Source organism: Prionailurus viverrinus, chromosome A1, assembly GCF_022837055.1.
Source record: "Prionailurus viverrinus isolate Anna chromosome A1, UM_Priviv_1.0, whole genome shotgun sequence".
Classification (NCBI taxonomy): domain Eukaryota; kingdom Metazoa; phylum Chordata; class Mammalia; order Carnivora; family Felidae; genus Prionailurus; species Prionailurus viverrinus.
In genome coordinates this window covers 158120410-158143146 of record NC_062561.1, presented here as the reverse complement: position 1 = coordinate 158143146, position 22737 = coordinate 158120410, and the positions used below count along the sequence as shown (strand labels likewise).

The 22737-nt window shown below is 36.5% G+C and overlaps 1 protein-coding gene across 3 annotated transcripts in view; it reads left to right on the top strand.

Moving 5' to 3' along the window:
• The window catches only part of SKIC3 (SKI3 subunit of superkiller complex), a 108367-nt gene extending 91449 nt beyond the window's left edge, over positions 1-16918 (top strand). For 2 of the 3 annotated variants that reach the window (XM_047857702.1, XM_047857703.1), the window contains exons 40-43: positions 2607-2759; positions 8634-8764; positions 10454-10580; positions 12760-16918. In XM_047857702.1, coding sequence (XP_047713658.1) covers positions 2607-2759; positions 8634-8764; positions 10454-10580; positions 12760-12834 — 486 coding nt within the window. In that variant the 3' untranslated portion in view covers positions 12835-16918. The remainder of the gene's footprint in view (positions 1-2606; positions 2760-8633; positions 8765-10453; positions 10581-12759) is intronic. The other variant, XR_007151985.1, reaches the window with a different exon arrangement.
• The last annotated feature ends 5819 nt before the right edge of the window (positions 16919-22737 follow it).

Here is a 22737-nt window from a genome sequence, read left to right as displayed (position 1 = left end):
GTTAAATTTATTTCTGGGTAGTTCATGTTTTTTGTTCTATTACAAATGGTATTTTTGTCTTGTATGTTAGCTCCAAACACCTAGAAATGCAGTGATATTTATATGTTGACCATCAACAACTTTGCTGAATTCACTTATTCTTTTGAAATGATTTTGGGTTTTCTGTAAACATAATTAAGTCATTTCTGTGAGTAGTAAAGTTTTACTTTTTCTTTCCAATATATTTATATTGATTTTTTCTTGCTGTATTGCACTGTTTAGAACCTTGAATAACAATATTAAATAGAAGTGGTGGTAAAATAAGTGAATGTTCTTATTTTCAACCTCACATAGAAAACATTTACTGTTTCCCAATTATGATATTTACTGCAAGTTTTTATAGATACATTTATCAGATCAAGGAAGTCTTCTATTCTAAATTGATAAAAGATTTTTTATTTTTTTCATGAATGGATGTTGAATTTTAACAGATCTTGTGAGGGGCATCTGTTAGAATGGTTCTTTTTTTATTATTCTGCTAATGTGGACTGTGTTGACTTTCAAATGCTCAACTAACTTTGCATTCTTAGTAGAAATCTTACTTGGTTTTCCTGGCTATGATGTATTACTCCTTTTATATATTGCTGGAGTTGATTTGTTAATGTCTTTTTAGAGAATTTTTAATACCTATATTCAGGAGAGAATGGCTTATTTTTCATTCTTATGAGGTCTGTGTTAGGTTTTGGCATCTATGTTGTTAATTCTCCTTTATTTTCTGAAAGAGTTTGTATGAGAGTGACATTTATTTCTTTAATGTTTGGAAGAATTCACCATTGAAGCCACTTGGGCTAAGGATTTTTTTTTTTTTTTAATTGCTGGTTAAATTTCTTTTCACTTCTTTAGCATTCATGAGCTATAGGAAATTTGTCCAGCACATCTCAATTTCATGTTTATTGGCATAAAGTTGTTCATGATATCCTCTTAAATGTATCATGGGGGCGCCTGAGTGGCTCAGTTTGTTAAGCTGAATTTGGCTCAGGTCATGATCTTATGGTTCGTGAGTTTGAGCCCCATGTTGGGCTCTGTGCTGACAACTCAGAGCCTGGAGCCTGCATCAGGTTCTGTGTCTCCCTTTCTCTTTCTGCCCCTTCCCTGCTCTCTCACACTCTGTCTCTCTCACAAAAATAAATAAACATTAAAAAATTTTTTTCACCGTTTATATAATCTGTAATGCTTTTTTTCCGTTTTCATTCTTACATTGGTAATTTGTTTTCTGAATTTTTTCTTGATAAACAATTTTGTTAACTTGTCAAAGAACCAACTTTTTGGTTTGATTTTCTTCATTATATTTTCTTTACACATTATTGATTTCTTTTATTTTTTATTTTCTTTACGTTCTTTGCATTTTGGGTTTTTTTTTTTTTTTTTTTTTTTACCTAGCTTCTTGACAGAGAAACTTACAGATTTTCTGTCTTTCTCCAATATATATATATGCATCCCCCAGGACTTTATGTAGTATTTTCATTGTCATTTATCTGAATATGTTTTCTAATTTCCATTGGGATTTCTTCTTTGATCCATGTTTTTTTCTGAAGCATGATGCAAAATTTCTAATATGGGAGAGGGTGAATTTTTTAGTTATTTCTCTGTTACTGTTTAATTTCACTTAATCAGTAAACTGTATGATTTTAGTTCTTTAGTTATATGGTTGGATTTGGTAAATATTGCATACACATTGTCACTTAATGTATATACTGTGGTTACTGAATGTAGTCTTCTCAATATGTCACTTAAGTCGAGCTAATTAATTATGTTTAAATCTTCTATGTCCTTATTGAACGTTTTGTGTTTCTTTAACCATTGCTAAGATAGGTGTACTAAAAATCTCCAACTTTGATTCTGCATTTGACTATTTTTTTTCATTTCTGTCAACTTTTGCTGCATAAAATCTATGTTATTAGGTAAATACAAATGTAGGAGTGTTATATCTTCCAATTAATTGATTCTTATTATGAAACAGCCCCTTTGTCTCCAATATTTCTTGTCTTAAAGTCTACTTTATTAATACAACTATACAAACTTCTTTTTGATTAGCATTTACATGATATGTCTGTTTTCATAGTCCATTTTGATTTTGTTCTTGACTTGCCATCTCAGAAAACTCTTTAAGACTGTCAAGTCAGGGGCACCTGGGTGGCTTAGTTGTTTAAAGCATCCGACTCTTGATTTCTTATCAAGTCATGATCTCATGGTTCTTGAGATTAAGCTGCACATTGGGCTCTGTGATGACAGCATGGAGCCAGCTTGGGATTCTCTCTCTCCCTCTCTCCTTGCCCTTCCCCTGCTCACACTCTCTCTTTCTCTGTCTCAAAATAAGTAGATACACATTTATATTAAAAAAAAAAACGACTTTCCAGTGATGTGGCTAGTAAGCTCTTGCTGATAGAATGGGCAAGATGGCTACTCCTTTCTTGACCTGTGATTTTTGTTTTTTGGGGGCACAAAATTTAGCAATAATGAAATAAAAAATTAACTTTATCAATGTGTATTGACTTTGTTGGAAGTAGAGTAGCAGGCTATGTACTAAATTGAAATCTTTTTGGTTCTTTTCTCTTTATGTTCCTCAGTGGCTGGCACACGTGTATCAGTGCCAAGGAATGATGGGTGCTGCAGAGATGTGTTATAGAAAGAGTCTACAAGTAGCATCCCAGCAGGGCAGTTGGAGTGGGAAGCTGTCAAGTCTGCTGAGACTAGCTCTACTTGCTTTAAAAGCCTGCATGGTAAGATCATGTTATAATCATGAAAAATTGATTCATTTATTTTTAAGATGATCGTGCTTTCTCTCAAGTTCCTGTTTTGTCACCTTCTCGTGAGGCCTCCTTATGGACTTTGTATTTGGGCTTTTGATGGAAATAATAGCAATGTAAATCCATAGACTCCAGCAGAACAGTGTCATTGTTTGGGGAAGAAAAGAAACAAAGATTGAAATTAAAAAGTTGAATTAAGGCAGAATATACATTTTTATTTCTTGTTGATAAGTTAGAATTAACCCAGCTACTCATCTGTGACAAAGGTGGCAATAATTAACATTTCAGCCCATTTCTCAGTTCAATTTAACATTCTGTAAGAGGATTTCTAGTAAGTTTTGATTTGACATCAGATTTTTGGTACAAAGATAGGTACATTAATCTGTAAGTCCTCTGTACTAGTATGGAAAACTCCTTAGATAAATGTTTAAGTGTGTGTGTGCTTTGGGGGGAAAACTGCAGAACAGTGTATATGATATCCTAGTTGAGTGTATGTATGTGTGATACATATATTTAAGAACATATATGTCTAAATATGTTGTGTTTGTGTGCACCTGCTTATGGGTACATAGAAAGATATAAAAAGATATAAAAAGAAAATTAATGAGGGGCATCTGGGTGGCTCAGTTGGTTAAGCATTCGAGTCTTGATTTCAACTCAGGTCATGATCCCAAGGTCAAAGGATCCAGCCCCACATGGGGCTCTGCACTGAGCATGGAGCTTGCTTATGATTCTCTCTCCCCCTCCCTGCTCTGCCCCTCTCCATCCCTAGCTCTCTAGCTGTCTAAAATAAAAAAATAAATAAAATAATAATTAAAAAAAGAAAGTTAATGACAGTTACTTTGGAGAATAGCACTGGGGGTTTTTAAAGGATGATAGAGAAGACGTTTTCATTTTATATCCTTTGATAGTATTTTAATTTTTATCATATAATGTTGCTTCTGTAATTAAAAGATAAACTGTCGTTCTTTGTTTTACATGGTTAGAAGAAATTGTCCTAGATAGGCCTGAATTAATTCATGCTTTTGTCATAGCAATCCATTGCCAATGTTATTTGCTTGCTTTAACTAAGCTTTCTGATAAAGATATATAAGGATTAGGAAATGTTTTCAGCTTTGGTGAGATGACTACAGAGCACATTTAAGAGCTCCTTAGGTCGGTGGCCATGTTTTGTTCATCTTTGCATCCTTGCTTTACCACCCTGCCTTGTACATAGGAGCTCTTCAATAAATGGTTTTGAATGAATGTGTACATAATAATGGTTGTCAAATTTGTGCTGATTTGGGTGAAAAAAAATGGTGGTTAATTGTAGACCATCAAATATTTTGTTTTGTTACATATTTATATTTAACAAATATCTTTGTGACATTGATAGCTGTGTGCTATGAAAGCCACACATAGTACTTATAAGTCTCTTGTATATGTGAACTGGAAAAGTAGAAACTCTTTTAGTCTAACATTATTTGTTAGTTAATAAATATTTTTATTTGGGGGGAGGGTGTTTTTTTTTTTTTGCCTGTTCTTAATGCTGGGAAATTAAATCTGACTTGGAATAGAACAATAGGAATAACAATAGCAAACATTATAGCACTTAGCCTGTGCTAGATACTGTTATAGTGATTTACACATATTAGTTTATTTAATATTTACAATAATCCTGTTTTACAGTTGAGGAAATTAGCTTGCAGTTTAGTAATACCCAAATACACCCTATCTCTTCTACCCTCCCTCCCCCCAACCACAAAAAGTATTTTCTCTAATAGCTTTGGTTCTGGTTCTGCCATGTATTCCTTGTGAAAACTTCAGCCAATTAAACTATTTAGAGTCTTTTTTTTTTTTTTTTGGAGTAGTAGTAGTAAAGATGATAATACTACTTTGCCTTCTTATAGGGTTAAATATCAAGTAGAATAACATTTACAAATGCCCTTATAACACTACTCATCTAACCTGTTCTTATTGTAATATTTGACACTGAACATTTATTGTAAAAGAATATAAGAGGGTCAGCTGGGTGGCTCAGTCGGTTAAGCATCAGACTTTGGCTCAGGTCATGATCTTGGGGTTTGTGAGTTCAAGCCCCACGTTGGGCTCTGTGCTGACAGCTCAGAGCCTGGAGCCTGCTTTGGATTCTGTGCTCCCTCTCTCTCTACCCCTCTCCCACTCACACTCTGTCTCTCTCTCAAAAATAAACATTAAAAAAAAAAAAGAATATAAGAGATGCCACATTTCTATGGTAAACAGCTGGTACAGAGCATGACTATATTAAAATTACACTTTTATGAGAGGCTACTGAATGTGTGATAATATATGGATAGGATATTAAACTCAGGTTCGGCTAAGATGCTAAGTATCAGATTTCAGAGATAACAGATTCCAAAGGAAGATATAAAATCAAGGTACAGACTTCTGCAGTAAGTAGAAGATTAACCTATAAGGAAGCTATAAATGGATTAGAAGTTAGAGAAGGAATATGGAGAAATTTTTTTGGAGAGCGCTTACCTCCCCCATCTTGATGGCACATTTCCACACACAGATGCCCACAAAGGTGAGGAAGGGAGAAAGTGTATATTTTTTGCTTTCAATCTATACGCAATTGGGTTTCATCCTCTAGAGTAACTGATTATGGGATAAAAATAAGAGTTAAAAAAAAAAAAAGTAAAACAAATCAGTAAGTAAAAATAAAAAAGAACAAAAACAAAAAAGAATCTTTTTGATTTCTGCCAAAGAAAGGAAGGTTTTGATGTATGGCCTCTGAGATCCTGGAGGCACATGTCTAGTAACATATAGACAGGTATCTGACATAACCTCAGAAGCTGTGGCTCTCCACTTGGTGTCTTAGGACAGAAAAAAAAAAGTGCTTTGGAAAGTATGTGCCCTGGCAGAGAGTGGTCAGTGGTGGGTGTATCCTAAAGGTGGGTAGCAATATACGCTCGGGTACAAGACAGAGGGAGTGAAGGAGAATTCCTGTGACATGGGATTGGCAACACTCCTAGAATTTGTTGGAGCCAGGAATGAGTGGTCCAGCGTGAAAGTGGATTGGCGTAGGAATTCTCTTAAATCCAATCCAGTAGGGCTACCTAGAAGAGTGATGGGGTTTCAGTACAAAAGAAACGAGAGGTCTCAAGATTGCTTTGAGGATGTGGATAGTAAGTGAAATAGAGTATATTCATCTAGTGGAACTGTGGATGAACAGGACTGCTTCACAGGTGTGCATTCTGTGCAGTTGCTCAGGGCTCCACTCTTGCTTTAATCCTTGTAGTCGCCATCTTGAAATTCTTAATTATTTTTGAACAAAGGGCCATACATTTTTGCAGTGATTTTGCACTGGGCTCCACAGAGTACATAGCTGGTCCTGCAGATAAGACACTACCCATGAAGTTAGGATAAAGCCAGGAAAGTCTGGATGAGAAAAAGATTTAAATATCTGTCAGGCTTAGAAATATCATCTTACAGTGACACCAGTCAAATACAGACTTCTAGTATTTCAGTAGCAGTTTGAAACTGCAATTAACAAGAAAAGGTAGGAGTGTTGGGAGAAAGAACAGGCCAGGTGCTGCTACCTGTAACCATATCCAGTCTGGGAGCTGTGGTGGGATCGGGTGCAAACCGTACCTTTAAATGAAGATTGAAATACTGAAAAGAAGAGGATATTCTAATTAAGATTATTTGTGATGACTGTAAGAAAAATGGATATCAGAGTCATGGAACCTGCTATAATTTCTATCCAGGGAGAGAGGAAAAGTGCTTTCTCATATAATCAGTTTTAAAGACACAATGGAAGTCAAAAGTGTGCATTCTACTATTTAATATACCAGTTATGCATAGAAACTTTTTCCTTCTATAATAATCTTTGGGCTAACTTTACAGAATATTTTATGAGAGTACATTATAAAAGTAACCAGTAAACGTTTTGTATTACTGGTTTCTAAAATATATCAGGGATTAAGTTTGTTAGTTTGGGCTTTGCCTTATTTTCTTTGCCAGATGTATCCAATGGTTCATTGCTCCCATCTTTATAGAAGGTGCCTTACTACCTCTGTCCTCTGTTTTCAGATTTATTGTCTTTATAGCTTCCTCTTCCTTGATTACACTAATATACTGCATGCACTGTTTATTGTCCTAACATTAAAACATTTTTTTATACTTTAGTGTTTGAAATGGACCATGTATTGACTCATTCTATTGCCTTTATTAAAATGTGTATTCTAGATGCCTGTAATTATGAAATCTTAGTTAAAGTCTAAGGGTTTTTTAATTATTTAATATTATTTTCTTAATTTTTTTTTATTTTTAAAAATTTACATCCAAATTAGCATATAGTGCAACAATGATTTCAGGAGTAGATTCCTTAGTTAGCCCATCCCCCCTCCCACAACCCCTCCAGTAACCCTCAGTTCTCCATATTTATGAGTCTCCTCTGTTTTGTCCCCCTCCCTGTTTTTGTATTATTTTTGTTTCCCTTTCCTTATGTTCATCTGTTTTGTCTCTTAAAGTCCTCATATGAGTGAAGTCATGTGATTTTTGTCTTTCTCTGACTAATTTCACTTAGCATAATACCCTCCAATTCCATCTCCATAGGTGCAAATGGCAAGATTTCATTCTTTTTGATTGCCGAGTAATACTCCATTGTGTGTGTGTGTATACCACCTCTTCTTTATTCATTCATCCATCGATGGACATTTTGGCTCTTCCCATACTTTGGCTATTGTTGATAGTGCTACTATAAACACAGGGGTGCATGTGTCCCTTCGAAACAGCACACCTGTATCCCTTGGATAAATGCCTAGTAGTGCAATTGCTGGGGCATACAGTAGGTCTATTTTTAGTTTCTTGAGGAACCTCCATACTGTTTTCCAATGCACCAGCTTGCATTGCCACCAACAATGCAAAAGAGATCCTCTTTCTCCACATCCTCACCAACATCTGTTGTTGCCTGAGTTATTAATGTAGCCATTCTGACAGGTGTAAGGTGGTATCTCATGGTGGTTTTGATTTGTATTTCCCTGATGGTGAGAGACATTGAGCATTTTTTCATGTGTCGGTTGGCCATCGGGATGTCTTCTTTGGAGAAGTGTTTCTTCATGTCTTTAGCCCATTTCTTCACTGGATTATTTGCTTTTTTGGGTGTTGAGTTTGATAAGTTCTTTATAGATTTTGGATACAGTCTCAGGTTTTTAATGAAAGATTTTAAGTGTGTATTTTTTTCCTTCTAACATAATTCAGCAGACTGTTCACCATATTTAACTCCAGTTATTGTTCCTTAGGAAATACTTATCTATTATTTCTGAATCAGCCCATATTGTAAGACACTAAAGTTTGCCTTAACATTTTCCTTATAAGGTGAAATTCTTTAAAAAAAAGTTCTCAGTATTGATGAGTTCAGTTTAATTAATTGTGCTTTGTACCTTTTTTCTGTGTTGGGATTTCATTAAAATATTTTATTTTAGTCTTTTCTTTATCCTTAGATAATTTTTGAATGTGGGACTTTATCACTACCTGTTGAAGTCATGTTAAATTGAGTTTTGTATATTTGGTAAACAAGAGGCTTAGTAACTGATAGATTTTATTCACCTATATAACAGAATAGTGCATTTTGTTTTAATAAATATTTTAGTGTGTTTTAAGTGATGTCTTCTCTTTGAAACCTTTCTTTATTCCAGTCTGCCCTGTTCTGTAGCTATTTAAGGACAGAAATCAGATCTTAATCATTTTGTAGAATCATGGTCCCTGTAGCATTTACATGGTGACTTGGACAAGTAGGCATTCAATAAATGAGAGTTGAATTGCATCCTTTTAAGGTAAACATCCGGAAAGCTTTGATTTAATATGTGTCTTATATTTTCGCAGGCTAATATTCCCAATAATCACTGGTCATCTTTGGTTCAAGAAGCTACAACTGAGGCCTTGAAACTTTGCTTTTGTCCATTGGCTGTCTTTTTACAAGCTTTGTTACAATTCAACCGCAAAATGGGGGCAAGGTATGAAAAATCGTTGTTCCCTTTTTTTCTTGGAAATGTTTCTTCACTTTCAGTCCTTCTAGGAAACAGATTTAAAGTTAGTCTAACAAACTTGGTGTTATTCATATATTCGTTACTACTTTGGGAAAGGTGTTCTAGTACCATATAAAGAAAATAAAGTCTTACATTTGTTTTACAAAAAATAGTTTGGTACATACAGTATGAGAGGTTGGGCATGACAGGATTTCAAGTAAAGAAGGGCTGGGAGTTTTGCTGTCTTAGGATGCACCAACATTGTAATGTGGATTCTAGAAACCAAAAAGACACAAGTTCAAGGCTAGATTGACCCAAGTTCATGCAAGGCAATAAGCTATGGAAAACTAATGAATATTTAAAAGATAGAGACATATTATAATAGTGTGGTTCTTATATCTAGAAAAGCTCGAAGCTTCTGAGATTAAAATATAATAATTTTGGTGATCTTTTTATTGGAGGGTATGGATGGGGTCAGAAATAAATTTGAAGAAAACTACTTAAAAGTCCATATGGATGAAAAAACAAGCAAGAATATTTTGAAATTCTGAGAATAATATCTCTCTCTAATGGATATCACACATAATACAAAGCAACTGTAGGTAAGACAGCCATTTAGGAGCATATGTTACTAGAACAAGATAGGTAGTGAAGTTACAGAGTTTCATACATATAAATATGTGGCAAAGGGCACATCAACATCCCAAAATAGGAGTGAAGGAAGAACTAAGACTAATGGCTCATCACCAGTTCCAGCATCATTTATGATTTATTCTTGGTCATTTTTTTGTATGGCAAATTTCACCCAGAAATGTTTTAGCCTATAATTTATACTTCCTCATGAACTCTTTCTGCTGAAGCTCAGTGTAGATTACTTAAAGGCCTTAGTCTCCACCTGCCTGTAATCTGTTAGCACATCCCACAACGTGATCACCACCAAAAATCAGCCCGAATCAGCACAGACTCAAAGAAAAAAGTGTGTGCCTATTATATGGTGATTTCTATGTAGAAGCATCTTCAAGACAGGTTCTTTACCTTCTACCTCAAACCAGTTACTTCTTATAAGATCCTCCTATTCAAAACTTCTGAAGTTACAATTTGTGTTGTTTCTACAAATACGGAAGTCTGTGGAGTCACAGATGCTAGTAAATTAGGAAAGAAAAACTTACAACACAACTGTAAACCACCCTGTTCTATTATATGTGTTCACATATTGTATACGTCCTTTTAAAGCATATACTAAAAAGCCTGATATAATACACTTTTAGTCTTGTGTAAATTATCTTTGTATTTTTTATGGACTTAATTGTTTTCTATCTGTTTTCAAAAAAAATTAGAGGTATGCTCTAATCAGAAGTGCTCATAAAATAGGAGCCTTTCCCCTCTTCTATTTGGAATGAGCCATACTTTTCTTATATGCAAAGTGGGAATAGTAACAGCAACCTAACCTTACAAGTTGAATATATTAAATGTGACCACATGTGTAAACCACTTAGCATAGTACCCAACATGTAATAAACACTTAATAAATGTTAGCTATTATTATTACCTTTATTCTATGAAAAAAATCATGAAGTAATCAGTACCATGTGTGCAAAAGAATGAGAAAGATAATATGTGTGAGACTAGTAAATGAAATATCTTGTGTTAATTTAGATGCTTTGAACTCTTTTTCAGAGAGACACGGCGACTTTTGGAAAAAGTGGTGTATCATCAACCGGGGTTTCCCAAGTCTATTGTATCAGCTGCACGTTGGTACCTGCTGAGACACTTACATGCCAAAAATGACTACGAACTTATTGATGTAAGGCATTAATTTTATTCACAATATTTCATTTCGGACCTTTGTTGGAGGAGGGTGAGGGTTCCTGTCCTGGGCGTTGTAGGCTATTGAGCAACATCCCTAACCACCCTAAACGGTAGATGCCAGTAACACTGCCTTCCTCCCTTTACCCAACTTGTGACAACTAAAAATATCTTTAGAAATGCCAGATGATACCAGTAATTGCCCCTCGTTGAGAGCCACTGATTTAACCTGTAGGAAATAGATTCTCCTAATGTGTCATGCAGAATAAGAAAGTATTGATGAAGGTGCTAGGTGCTAGTTATAGTATTTTTTATAAGCATTGCACTGGAGGCAAATAGGGTAAGTTTGAACGTAGCAGAATTTAATGGGATCTTCATATTATCTTTGGAAATATTATTTTACTTCTTGTTTTTTCTGTAAGATACATGTGACAGTTTCTACTACTCATAGCATGGCACTAGTATCTAAATGTATAAACATATTTGTTTGTATGTCTAAAATTCTTTTTAAAAAGGTAGAGTATAATAAATAAATAAATAAATAAATAAATAAGGGGGCACCTGGGTGGCTCAGTCGGTTAAGCATCCGACTTCAGCTCAGGTCATGATCTCACGGTTCGTGGGTTCGAGCCCCTTGTCAGGCTCTGTGCTGACAGCTCAGAGCCTGGAGTCTGCTTCAGATTCTGTGTTTCACTCTGTCTCTGCCCCTCCCCTGCTCACACTCTGTCTCTCAAAAATGAATAAATGTTAAGAAAAAAAAAAAGGTAGAGTATATAAAAACATACATTGTTTTCTCATAATTTGAGCCTGTAATTTACAAAATACAATGAGTATAAATGAGAAGCTTTTTAAATACTTACAGCATTTGAAATACTGTTTGCCTTTCAGTGAAACTTATAATCTTAAAGAAATATTAATAAAAACAATGCTTGGAGAAACGCATTATAATTATCCTATTGCAAAGCAAAAAGGTAGAACTTGTATGAATGCTGGGAATTCTCCATGATGTTCTTGTATTTCTAAACATCCTGTGAGCAGATGGCCTGACTGCTCTTTGTTCCAGACCATCTTTTCAAGGATGTTTTTATAGTGACAGCCTTGGGAGACTGACATAAGTGTCTTCCTCCAGACCAGAGGTTAGGCCTATTTATTGCCCATCATAAAAGATTCAAGTCTCGGGATGTGTGGGTGGCTCAGTCGGTTAAGCTTCTGACTCTTGATTTCGGCTCAGGTCATGATCTCATGGTCATGAGACTGAGCCCCGTGTTGGACTCTGCATGGAGCCTGCTTGGGATTCTCTCCCTCCCTGTCTCTGTCTCTCTCTGTCCCTTCCCTACTCATGTTCTTTCTGTCTCTCTCAAAATAAATAAATAAACATTAAAAAAATTAATAACAAAAATAAAAGATTCAAGTCTCCTAGTATCAGGGTTTTTTTCTTGTAATGTGATCCACTATGTATGTGGGAAACTATGTGCATCCCTACATGTCACCCCTGTGAGTCTTAGGGGCTAAGGGAAACAAATGTAAATGTCTTGATGTTCATGCGGTTTACTGTACCATGATTGATAAAAACTTTTGACCCAGGAGAGCCATGTCTTTTGGCAGTATCCAAGGCTAACTTGTTAGCTTGCAAGTAGATCAAAATCTCAAACCCTTCACAGTGTTTGAAAACGGAACAACCAAAAGTTTTAGTAGTCAAATGAACAACCGAAATTAAATCTTCTAGTTTGTAGAATTGGTGAAAACCTTGCAAAGTTTCTTGATAGAGCCTAGAATCTAGAACCTCGATTCTAAACTGTGGTTTTAAAGGAGAGGAATACCACTTGCACGGTTCTGTGTATAAAATGGTCTTTTTGGGTAAGGGATTAGAGATGACAGCATTGTGAACAAAACCACCAAACGAAACCTTCAGTTTTATACAGCGCTGACAATGGTAACAATCAAAATGTTGCATCTTTACTAATTGAGCATTTGAATAAATTGTGCTTATCTTTGATGTTGGCTTTGGCTGAACAATTTATTTCAGCAAAAATGACTGGAAGGATTGCACGTAGTCCCTTTTTCTTGTGTTGTTTGATATTGCCTGCTGCCTTTTGGCATACTTGGCTTCCATGGATTTAATTACAGTTATTGTGAATAAACAAAATACTAATATTTCTGTATGTGATTTCCCGTAGGTGCTGGTAAACAATGCCAAAACTCATGGAGATACAAGAGCATTGGAATTGAATCAGAAATTGTCCTCACAGTAACAGTGCATTATTTTATAGTAAACAAAGAAAAAGCTGTTAGAAAGAATGAATCAATGAATCAAAACTTTTCCCCAAAGCAACATTTAAAAAAACAAAAAAAAAACAGAGTTATAATCATCCATTCCTATTTTGAATCTGAAAACATTTAAGTTCTTAAGCTAGGGATTTAATTTTCTGAAAGCTCTTAATGTAACTTTAATTTGAAAAATATCTTTGATTTTGAGAAATCCATAATGAAAGGAAAAAACAGGATTCCCTTAGGTGGTCATCAGTAATTTGTAAACCATTCTTTTCTCCATCTTGCATTAGGCACAATAGGATATTTTTTGTACCCCTCTACAATAAAGCCTTAATAGCCATTTTCCAAATAATATGCAAAAGCAGATTAGCACAACGCTGAATTTTATTTGTTAAAAAGTAAATTCAAAGATGTAATTCCTTCTGTGACCTCTGGAGTTCAGCAGACCTATTCATCATCACAGCTAAATAATCTTACAGTCTGTTTTACTAGTGGCTCATCTCAGATTCTGTTGAAGAAGCATAATGTAAATGTTGGTGAGTCTTAGACTCCATTGGATATGTTTGTGTAATTCAGAGCACTCAGGTGTATGGCTGCATTAAAAAAATTAATGGAGAATTTTGGAAAACAATGCTGACAGTATTTAATCGATCATGCAGTTCCTTCAATTATGATGAAAAGACTTGAAGTTTCTGAAATGAAAAAAAAACCTAGTGTCTTATTTTCTTTATTAAAATCAGATATAATTTCTAAGTTTCAAATTTTAAAACTTGAAAGCACATTTACCTATTTTATTTTTTCAGAAAACCTTTTATATATCTGAAGAAGCTGTATGTTGCTTACTTTGGATTTGTGGTTTTAAAAGTTTTCAGACATTTACATATATTATTTGTTTTATGAAAATGTGTGGTTGTACAATTCATGTGTGTAGTTTTTTTAAGTCAGCTTTGCGTGTTATTTTGTGAGATAATATAAATTGACAATGTTCTGTAATTAAATTTTACTCCAAAGGTTAATCTAATCTATTGAACTGACTGTAATTTGATGAATTCCCAAATTTAGCTAAGTATTCTCATTATTCAGACCTATGCAATCAGAATCTTTAAGGAGAAGGGCCTAGGACTCTGCATTATAAAGGCATGCCTAAGAGATTCTAATGTTCATTCAGGTTTCAAACCCCTGGATTACTGCAATGATGATTCTTCCCTTTACTTTTTCTTTAATAGGATCAGGCACTTGCCAGTCTCTGCTCATCTCTTCTTTACCCTAACAACCGATGATGATTGAGTGCTTTTAACAGCCTGGCCCACAGACTTAGCCAGAGGTGAGCACGAGTTGATCTCTGGTGCCCATGCCCTCTTGCTTCCTCTGGAAAGTACTTTAGCCCTTATCCAGAATGGGCTGGATCCATCTGCTTAAATGCTTAGAAGTCATTTCTTGTTTTCTATCCACTTTCTGGGGTGTCACTTGCTTCACAAGGTTACTTTCATCTACAGGGTGGATTTGGTCAGCCTTTCCTCCAGTCCTGTGACCTTTTGACTAAGTGACCTTTTGACTAAGTTGCCTAGTTCTGGCCTTCAGTGACCTCAGACCCAGGTTTTCTAGAATGGAAGGTTCGAAAAGATGATAGTTATACCATCTCAGGTAATTCTTTTTGCATGGATGTATACACATCCTCTCTTTTGTTACCCTCTCTTCAGGTTACTGCCCAGTTATCGTGAGGCTCAAATAATAAATGTATGATTTTTATAGTGCTTACTTCATACCAGACCTATGCTAAATGTTTTAACATTGTCATGTAATCCTAGTAAGTAAAGGAGAATAGTGCTAAACAGCATGCTCAAAGCAAAGAAAACCTGAAATGGAATCAGTGTTACCAGAGTCTAGGAACTTTAAGGTAGCTGGAATTTCCCTTCATTTTATATGTAAGTTTAGAGGAATTACATAAAAAGTTATTTCCTGAAGTGTCAATATTTAGCATTCATAGTGTTTCATTATTTGAGAATTATAGTGCATTTTCTGCTAATTTTTATCTACCCATTTGGCTATTATTGTTTAATTAGGTGTTTATAGACCAGCTTGGTATCTGGTGATCATTTTCTGTGGAAAAAATATATTTTGGCTTATAATTAAACTTTCAAAACACAATCTATTTGTTTGAGATCACTTGTCATATTTCTAGAAATGCCCCTTGCATTAATTTCTAGTCAGGATAAAAAATATAAGCTTTAGTTTAAAATGCTGTACTCTTTCTTCACTTTACAAAATGAGTTGACAAACTTCCTTTAAGTTAGGAATCTACACAGAACAGAATTGGACAGGGGATTAAAAGGTACAGTTATCTAAACTAACATGAAACATTAGATGAACATTAATATTATTGATATGTAATATATGAATATGAAAACCTACATGTTTGGTTGCTTCATAGAACATTCGATACTTGTTTTGGGACGTTTTATACGGACACAAAAATGAAGTATATTTAATGTATGAGTGAGAAGGGCTTGTAGATCTATTCCCATTTTTGCACACTTTAAAAAATGTGGAAACTGTTTTGGCAAAGTTGACCCTTGTCTCTCTACAGGTCTTCTTTCTTCCACTTCAGTTACTAGTGGATAGAAAGTTTCTCAGACTCCCATGTTACTTGTTACAAGGTGTAGCATGCAGCTGTTGGTTGTAAACTGACCGTCAATTTCAGGAGAGGTCTTTTTGTTTTATTGTGTTTTCCATTAGAAAAATATATTTGTGTATCAGATACAAGTACAGTAGTCTTCCCATATATTTGTTTTTTAAGACTTTTTACACAGAGAAGGTAAAAAGTCACAAAATATCCTTATTTAGAGTTTGTTTTTGGTTTAGCAAATAGAGTCACTTAAGACCTATTGCACTGAAAGCCCGCTCAATGTGTCTAGCTGTCCCTTTGCCATATAATAATGGGTTTTTCCTCTTTTTGGCTGATTAGAATAGGAACTTTTTGGATAGCAGTGTTTTAAAACCCTATGCAACTATAATTTTTAAAATGAATGCTAAATTATATTTAGACCTCAAAATGCTTTGGAGAAACTTAAGAATAGGGTCTCTTTAACAAACAGCTCTTATGAAACATTTTAAATTCTTTTTTTTTTTTTTTCTATTTTGGACTTAGAATTGAAAATACCTATTTGTTTTAGTGAAGGGAAATGATGCCAGGAGAGGGATAATTAAAATTGGAGTATCCCATGAAAATTGGGTTTCATATGACATCACTCCAGTGTTGAAATAATTTTCATGCCATGGTCTCTCCTGAGTTTGAATCAGTACAAAAGTTCATTTGGGCTACATACTTCCCCTGTGTATAGTACCTATCATAAGAAACATTTAAATTACATGAATTTTTCTGAAAGATGGACAATAAAAAAATGTTTATCTTGCTGTTTCTGCTTATATGTAGGCAGAATAATGGTCCCCAAAGGTGTCATGCCCTAATCACCAGAACTTGTGAATATGTGGTAAAGGGGCTATGCAAATGTGCTTGAGGGTATAGACCTTGAGACAGAGAGATTATATTGGATTATTGAGTGGACCCAGTTTAATCACAGAAGTCCTTAAAAGTGGAGAGCCTTTTAAAGAATGACAATGGAAGGTCAGAGATTCAACATTACTGGCTTTGAAGATGGAGGAAGGTGGGTCCATCCTTGGACTAAGGGCAGGCTCTAGAAACTTGAAGAAGCAAGGAAACTTTCTCCAGTGGAGTTCCCAGAAAGGGATGCAGCCCTTCTGGGACCTCGATTGTAACCTGCTGAGACCCGTGTTGGACATGTGACTTACAGAACTGTAAAAAATAAATTTATGTTGTTTTAAAGCCACTAAGTTTGTGGTAATTTGTTATGACAGCAGAGAAAATTAGTACATTGCCCATTGTGTCTATTGTTAAAATGAATTTGCATTCCTTTGAATCTGAATTTTACTAGATCACTGAAATTGGGGATTACCATCTTAATTGTTATAAAAGGAGTCATCAGATAAAGATGATGAGTTATTAAAAATGGTTACTGTGAAAATATAAACATCATAAGAATTTGACTCTTAACATGTGTGGCTGTTTATTTCTATAATAGTTTCTGAACTATTCTCACTCAACATGCTGCTTAGAGTACAGTATCACCAATGTAGCTGACCAGGTACTTCACTCTCATCCTCTTTAAAAGAACTGCATTAAACTATACTCCCAGAACCTCAGTGGTATGTTTCATTCTGGGTTTCACTACTGAATGGGCATGTAACTGGTAAACTTATGTCTTGACCTTTAATTTTTATGTAAATTTGTGAAGTCAGGGCCTTCAGCTAGATTTCTAATGGCAGCAATATGTTGTTCTAAGGTCACCAAAGTTTTCCAGGTCCAAAGTGAGCTGGAGCAAAATACTGAAATCAATTGCTTGGTGCAGCACCTGTGAAGCAGCACCTCTGATTTCCACTAAACAGGGGGCCCCTCTTGTGCTTACCAATCTTAGGGTAGAACCCCCCTTCCAAAGAGGCCTCTGCTGTAGAAAGGTAGGTAATCAGTTCCAAGTATTAAGACTGAGCAGGAAAGCAAACCTACGCTCAGAAAATATTTTAATGGAAGCCAGCATCCATGAATAGTTGAGTGTAATTACATGTGACTTCTACATACCAAATACTTACGCTTCATACAAAAAGAGCACCCGCATTAAATAAAATAAGCACATTGATTATCTGACTCTTAAATAACTTGAGTTTCTAAGACCCTGCCTTTTTAAATGTCATTTCCTCTCCTTTAATCATACAAAATATGGTTGTTGCTTTCTCTGTGAAAAAATATGCCACACAGTTTAATATCATTCAGGAATTTTGGGGGGAAAACCACTCTATAGTAGTTTACAAAGTCCTAATCTTAATTCTGTTTAATAGATCAAGAAATAGTGTGCAAATAGTTTTTAGAAAAGGATTATTTGCTGTCTTCAGAAGTTTGGAAATTAGCCTAAAAAGTCAGGTGGTGTGGGGAAAAAAAAAAAGATGGTTATAGGTTCTATCTTTGCAGGCAGAGTTATGTATCTCTGGGCACAAGAGAAAAGCCAGATGGAGCAGAAGATTTTTCGTGTGCAAAGAAGGAAATTAGAGTGAAAATACACCGCTGAGAAGGCAAATTTATATTGTTATAAGCAGCTTCAGTATTTGTTTCTGAATTGCCTGAGGCCAGCCCCGTGGTGCCCCAGAACAAGTGCTATTTATATATGGTTGGAAGGCTTCTCTGTCCAAGGACTAGGCTCAGAATAATTTATTAACTCACTAGAACCAGATTTACAGTAAGCAATGGTGAGTACTTTGTGAACATGGGGAAATATGTAGGCAGCAATAAGATTTTATGCAAGTCACGTAGTTTCTAACGAAGCCAAATAAGAGCCAGCATTACAGAGCATCTTGGCACCGTCTTTTGCTTCAGCAGAGGAGCATTCTGTGCTTCTGGGGTGGTGATCATTACCCACCAGAGCTTCAGCAACCAAGGACTTAGAGGCAGGGGTAGGTTAAATGATTTGCCAAACTCTTTACACCATTATTACCTCATTTAATTCTCACATCATTTTTTACAGTAGATGCTAATTTTACAGACAAAAAAAAGAAAGAAAGCTCAGCTTTTCTCTATATTCTTACGCACATAGAATCAGGCTCCCAAGATCAATTCCAATACTACTGTTCAATTTTTTTAACAATTGGTGACACCTCGGGAGAGAGGAGAAAATGGATGATGGGCATTGAGGAGGGCACTTGTTGGGATGAGCGCTGAGTGTTGCAAGCGATGAATCACGGGAACCTACCCCCAAAACCAAGAGCACACTGTATACACTGGACGTTAGCCAACTTGGCAGTAAATTATATTTAAAAAAAGAAATTGGTGACACCTCAAAGACTTGAGGTATGTGTCTTTGCGACTGACACAGTTGCCCTACCAGATAGTATGCTGAGGCTGCCATTTACCTAGTGCCACTATCTGAATTCTAGAAAGAACCTTAGAAGGAACCTCCTCCAAAAGACTAACTTGGCAAAGTTATTTTTCCCTTACCTTTATTCACAAATTTAAACCTATGCAATGATAGGGAGTGCTCCACCCTTGTTAGATTTTGAACTTAATAGAAAGTTCCAATAGAGAGGCCACAGTGAGCTAATTGTTTCAGTTAGTCCTTGATAAAATCACTTGGTTTTCTCCTTGGTGTTAATCTCTCTTCCATCAACTTCCTTTCAGCCCTCTCATGTCTTAGTTATCTAGCACTTCTTAGTTTTTAAAGACCTCTTTTACTTACCAACTAATCCCTGCAGAGGAGGTAGTTGATAAAAGTTCCTGGGTGTGTTTTTGTTCCTTTTTGAGGGTTTTGTGTTGGTTTTGTGAATATGTAAAAGCCTTTAAGTGCTCAGCAGTGGAATTTAGGCATAAGGACTAGATAGATTCCTCAATATGGAGTTGTTCTGAGTTGCAGAAGTAGGTTTTGTCCACCCCCATTCACATGTCTCCATATGGGCCCCACCCACCTGAAGTCCATCCCTGAGTGTCTCCCTTGTGAAAGCGGTGCATTACCTTTTTGGAGAAACATCTGTTGGATACTAATGACTTTTACCTGACAGTAATGGCTCTTGGGTAGGCTTTGGTGGCCAGAACCTACAGAGGAAATCTACTTCACAGGATGTTGGCATCAGCACCTTGCCCGCCTCCAGTCAATGTCCATAATGTTTCTTCATTATGTTAGCCTCCCTCCCCAGAGACCGGAGAAAGAAGTGCTTTTAAAGTAGAGAAATACTTCCTCATTATAATTTTGTTCCAGGAGAAATCTATATTTTGTACTTCTTTCTGCTTTCATCCATTGCTGGAATTATTGCTAGCCAAGGTATTTCTTCTCACACATAGTGCAAGGACCTTTATAAACTCAAGTATTTTTAGATACTACTCTGAATCAGAATTGGATGAAAGAGTACCATGGGACTTGTCTTTCCCATCAAAATCAAAAACTCTGTTTATTATTAGTAATCGGTACCATTTATTAAGTACAGTACCTACTATGTATGCAATACCACATTAGATGGTCTACATCTAGAGAAACAATATAATAGAATGTTTAAGAGCTCTTCTCTGGACTAATGAGTTCAAATTCTGGCTGTACCTGTCATGAGTGGTATAACCTCACAAAAATTACCTAATTTCTCCTCATCTTAATAATAGACATCTCTTTGGAGGATTAAATGAATTAATCCAGGTAAAATGCTTTGAGAAGTCTCTGACAACTGGTAATAGCTCAACAAATGTTTTTCTAATTCTTCCAATAACCTACAAGGTAGGTGTAGTCTTGTCCTCATTTTAAGTGAGGAAACTAAGACTCCAAAGTTAGACAACAGATCCAAAGTCACACAGATAGTGACTGGTGGGACTCTGGTTTTAAACTAAGGTCTGTCAAACCTCAAAACCCCTCAAGACCTAGCATAGATGTTTGGATTATTTTTCTGTTTCCTCAGTTTGTGTCTGTGGGACCGTAAAAGAGGACCTGGTTTCTGACGTACTGGTGAACACATCAGTCATTTTTTTGTCACAACGTTAGTCACATGTGTAAATACCTTCTGAAAATGAAGTTACAGAACCAAGGAATGGGTTTATGGAAAATTTAGTCTCTGAAGTTAGAATATTTCATGACTGTATACTAAGGGAAAGATCTGAAATAACAACTTTACCACAAATGAGTGTGACTCTAATCTCCTGGAGAGGAAAATGCCAAACTGGGTAGGGGCCAAAACAGTCTAATATTTTTCCTGATAATAATCCTGCCTCTCTCTGGGAGGGCTTACCACCCTCTCTGCATCTGAGAAGGCTCAACACATTTATTTCATGCCTGGAAGGGTAGTCAGGAAAGCATTGACAACTGTTTTCCTACTGCATTGTGTAATGTACCCACTTTTGGACAGGGTTCTCTTCAATAGGTGGGGATCTAATGCTTGGTCTGAAATCATTACTGGAAGAACTAACTTCAAGTTGACACCATCTGCCAGCAGGAACTCACCGAGAAGACTGAAATCCTCAAGAGATGATGTTCCCTCTCCTACTTTGCTGTCACTGTCTTCAGATGCTCACCTAGGAACTTCTAGATTCCTCCTCTGCCTGTCCCCTCAGTGTTAGGTGTCCTCAAGGGTTTCCCCTGGTCTCTGTTTCTCACTGAACCCTTCATGTCCTCCACTCCCCCGGTCCCAACTCCAGGCTGTCTCTTCCTCCCTCACCCATGAAGTCCAATGACTATTTCCATGCCAGAGCTTCAGTTTAGATCTCTCTCATGCTCCAGGTCATCTCTCTCACTCGCCACTGGATACCTCCACCTGGACATCCCATAGATGCTTCAAAATCAATTAGTTTAAACCTGAGCTAATTATCTCCACTCTTCTCCTTTATCTCCCCCCTTTCCCATCCAGATTTGCTTCTCACACTGTATCTGTAATCTATTCTCCACACTACAGCCAGGGGGATCTCTCTAAAACGCAAATCTGATAAAGTCACTTGCCTATTCAAAATCCTTCAGGGGCACCTGGGTGGCTCGGTCAGTTGAGCGTCTGACTTATTTCAGCTCAGGTCACGATCTCATGGTTCATGAGTTTGGCCCCACGTCCGGCTCTGTGCTGACTGCATGCAGCCTGCTTGGGATTTTCTCTCCATGTCTCTCTCTCTCTCTACCCTCTCACACACTGTTTTCTCAAAATAAATAAACTTAAAAAAAACAACATTAAAATCCTTCAAAGCTATTCTGGACCCCGAAGATCAAGCCCAAGTTCCTCAACACGAGTTATAAAGTCCTCTGTGATCAGACACCCTACTCCCCCTAATCTCTCCAGTCTTCCTTTTCATTATGTACATCCTCAAACCTTCTCTCCCACCTCCCACCACATACACTGTATCTTGCAGTTCCTGCCGTGTTCTAGTCTCTTGGCCTCCGGGTGTGTGCCCAGGTTGCTCTATCTCCCTGAGCCCCCATCTCTACCAATTATCCCCCTTTCCCTAGGCTAACATCTGCTTATACTGCAGAGGTCTCAGTTTAGATATCCTTTCTTCTGGAAGATCCCTCTGCCTGATTCCCCAAGTTTTCCTAAACGCCTCTTTCAGGTGCTCCATCACACCCTTTCCTTACCCATGTATTGGAAAGTTTAATTATTAGTCTTTTCCACTAAATCATAAGTTCTCTAAGAGCAGGGTCCATGTTTAGTTTACTCAACATGGTATCCCCAGTGCCTAGCACATGAATGAATGGAGACCGCAAAGATGTAAAAAGTAGTATCTCACATGGGTTTGGAGATCCTTACCTTCCAAAGGTAAAAACAGATATGTATGCACGTGTATATATTATAGTTTTCCCTCGATGTTTTTGGGTGTTACTTGCTGCTTTCATACCGATAGAAGTGAGGAGACATTTGGTAAGTTTCTGTAGAAGATGGGGAAGCTGCTAATGTCCAGTGAACTCTGGGGATTTTTTTTTTTTTTTTTTTACCTAGGGCCTTATTGCTCTCCTGCCTATCAGGTGGTGAGCATGTCCCCCCACTGTGGGGCTGAGAAGGTGTTAACCCATGTAGCATAAGGTGAGGCATTTGTCCTTCATCTTTAGCAGGGAAGCAAAGTACTTGGAACATTACCATTTAGTCCTCAGTGTAAATAATTTCATATGATTTTTACCCCTAAAAGCAGGTTGCACAAGAGGAAGGAAATGGCAGGAAACACTGGGAGGCAGCAGGACCCTTGGGCTATCCAAACCTGTTTAGGTGGTGTTTGGGTCTAAATTGAGAACTCTCAGAGATAACTTAACATATGCCCCAGGTCCACAGGGTGGATCTGGATTGCAGACTCTGTGATGTTCAAACATTCTCCT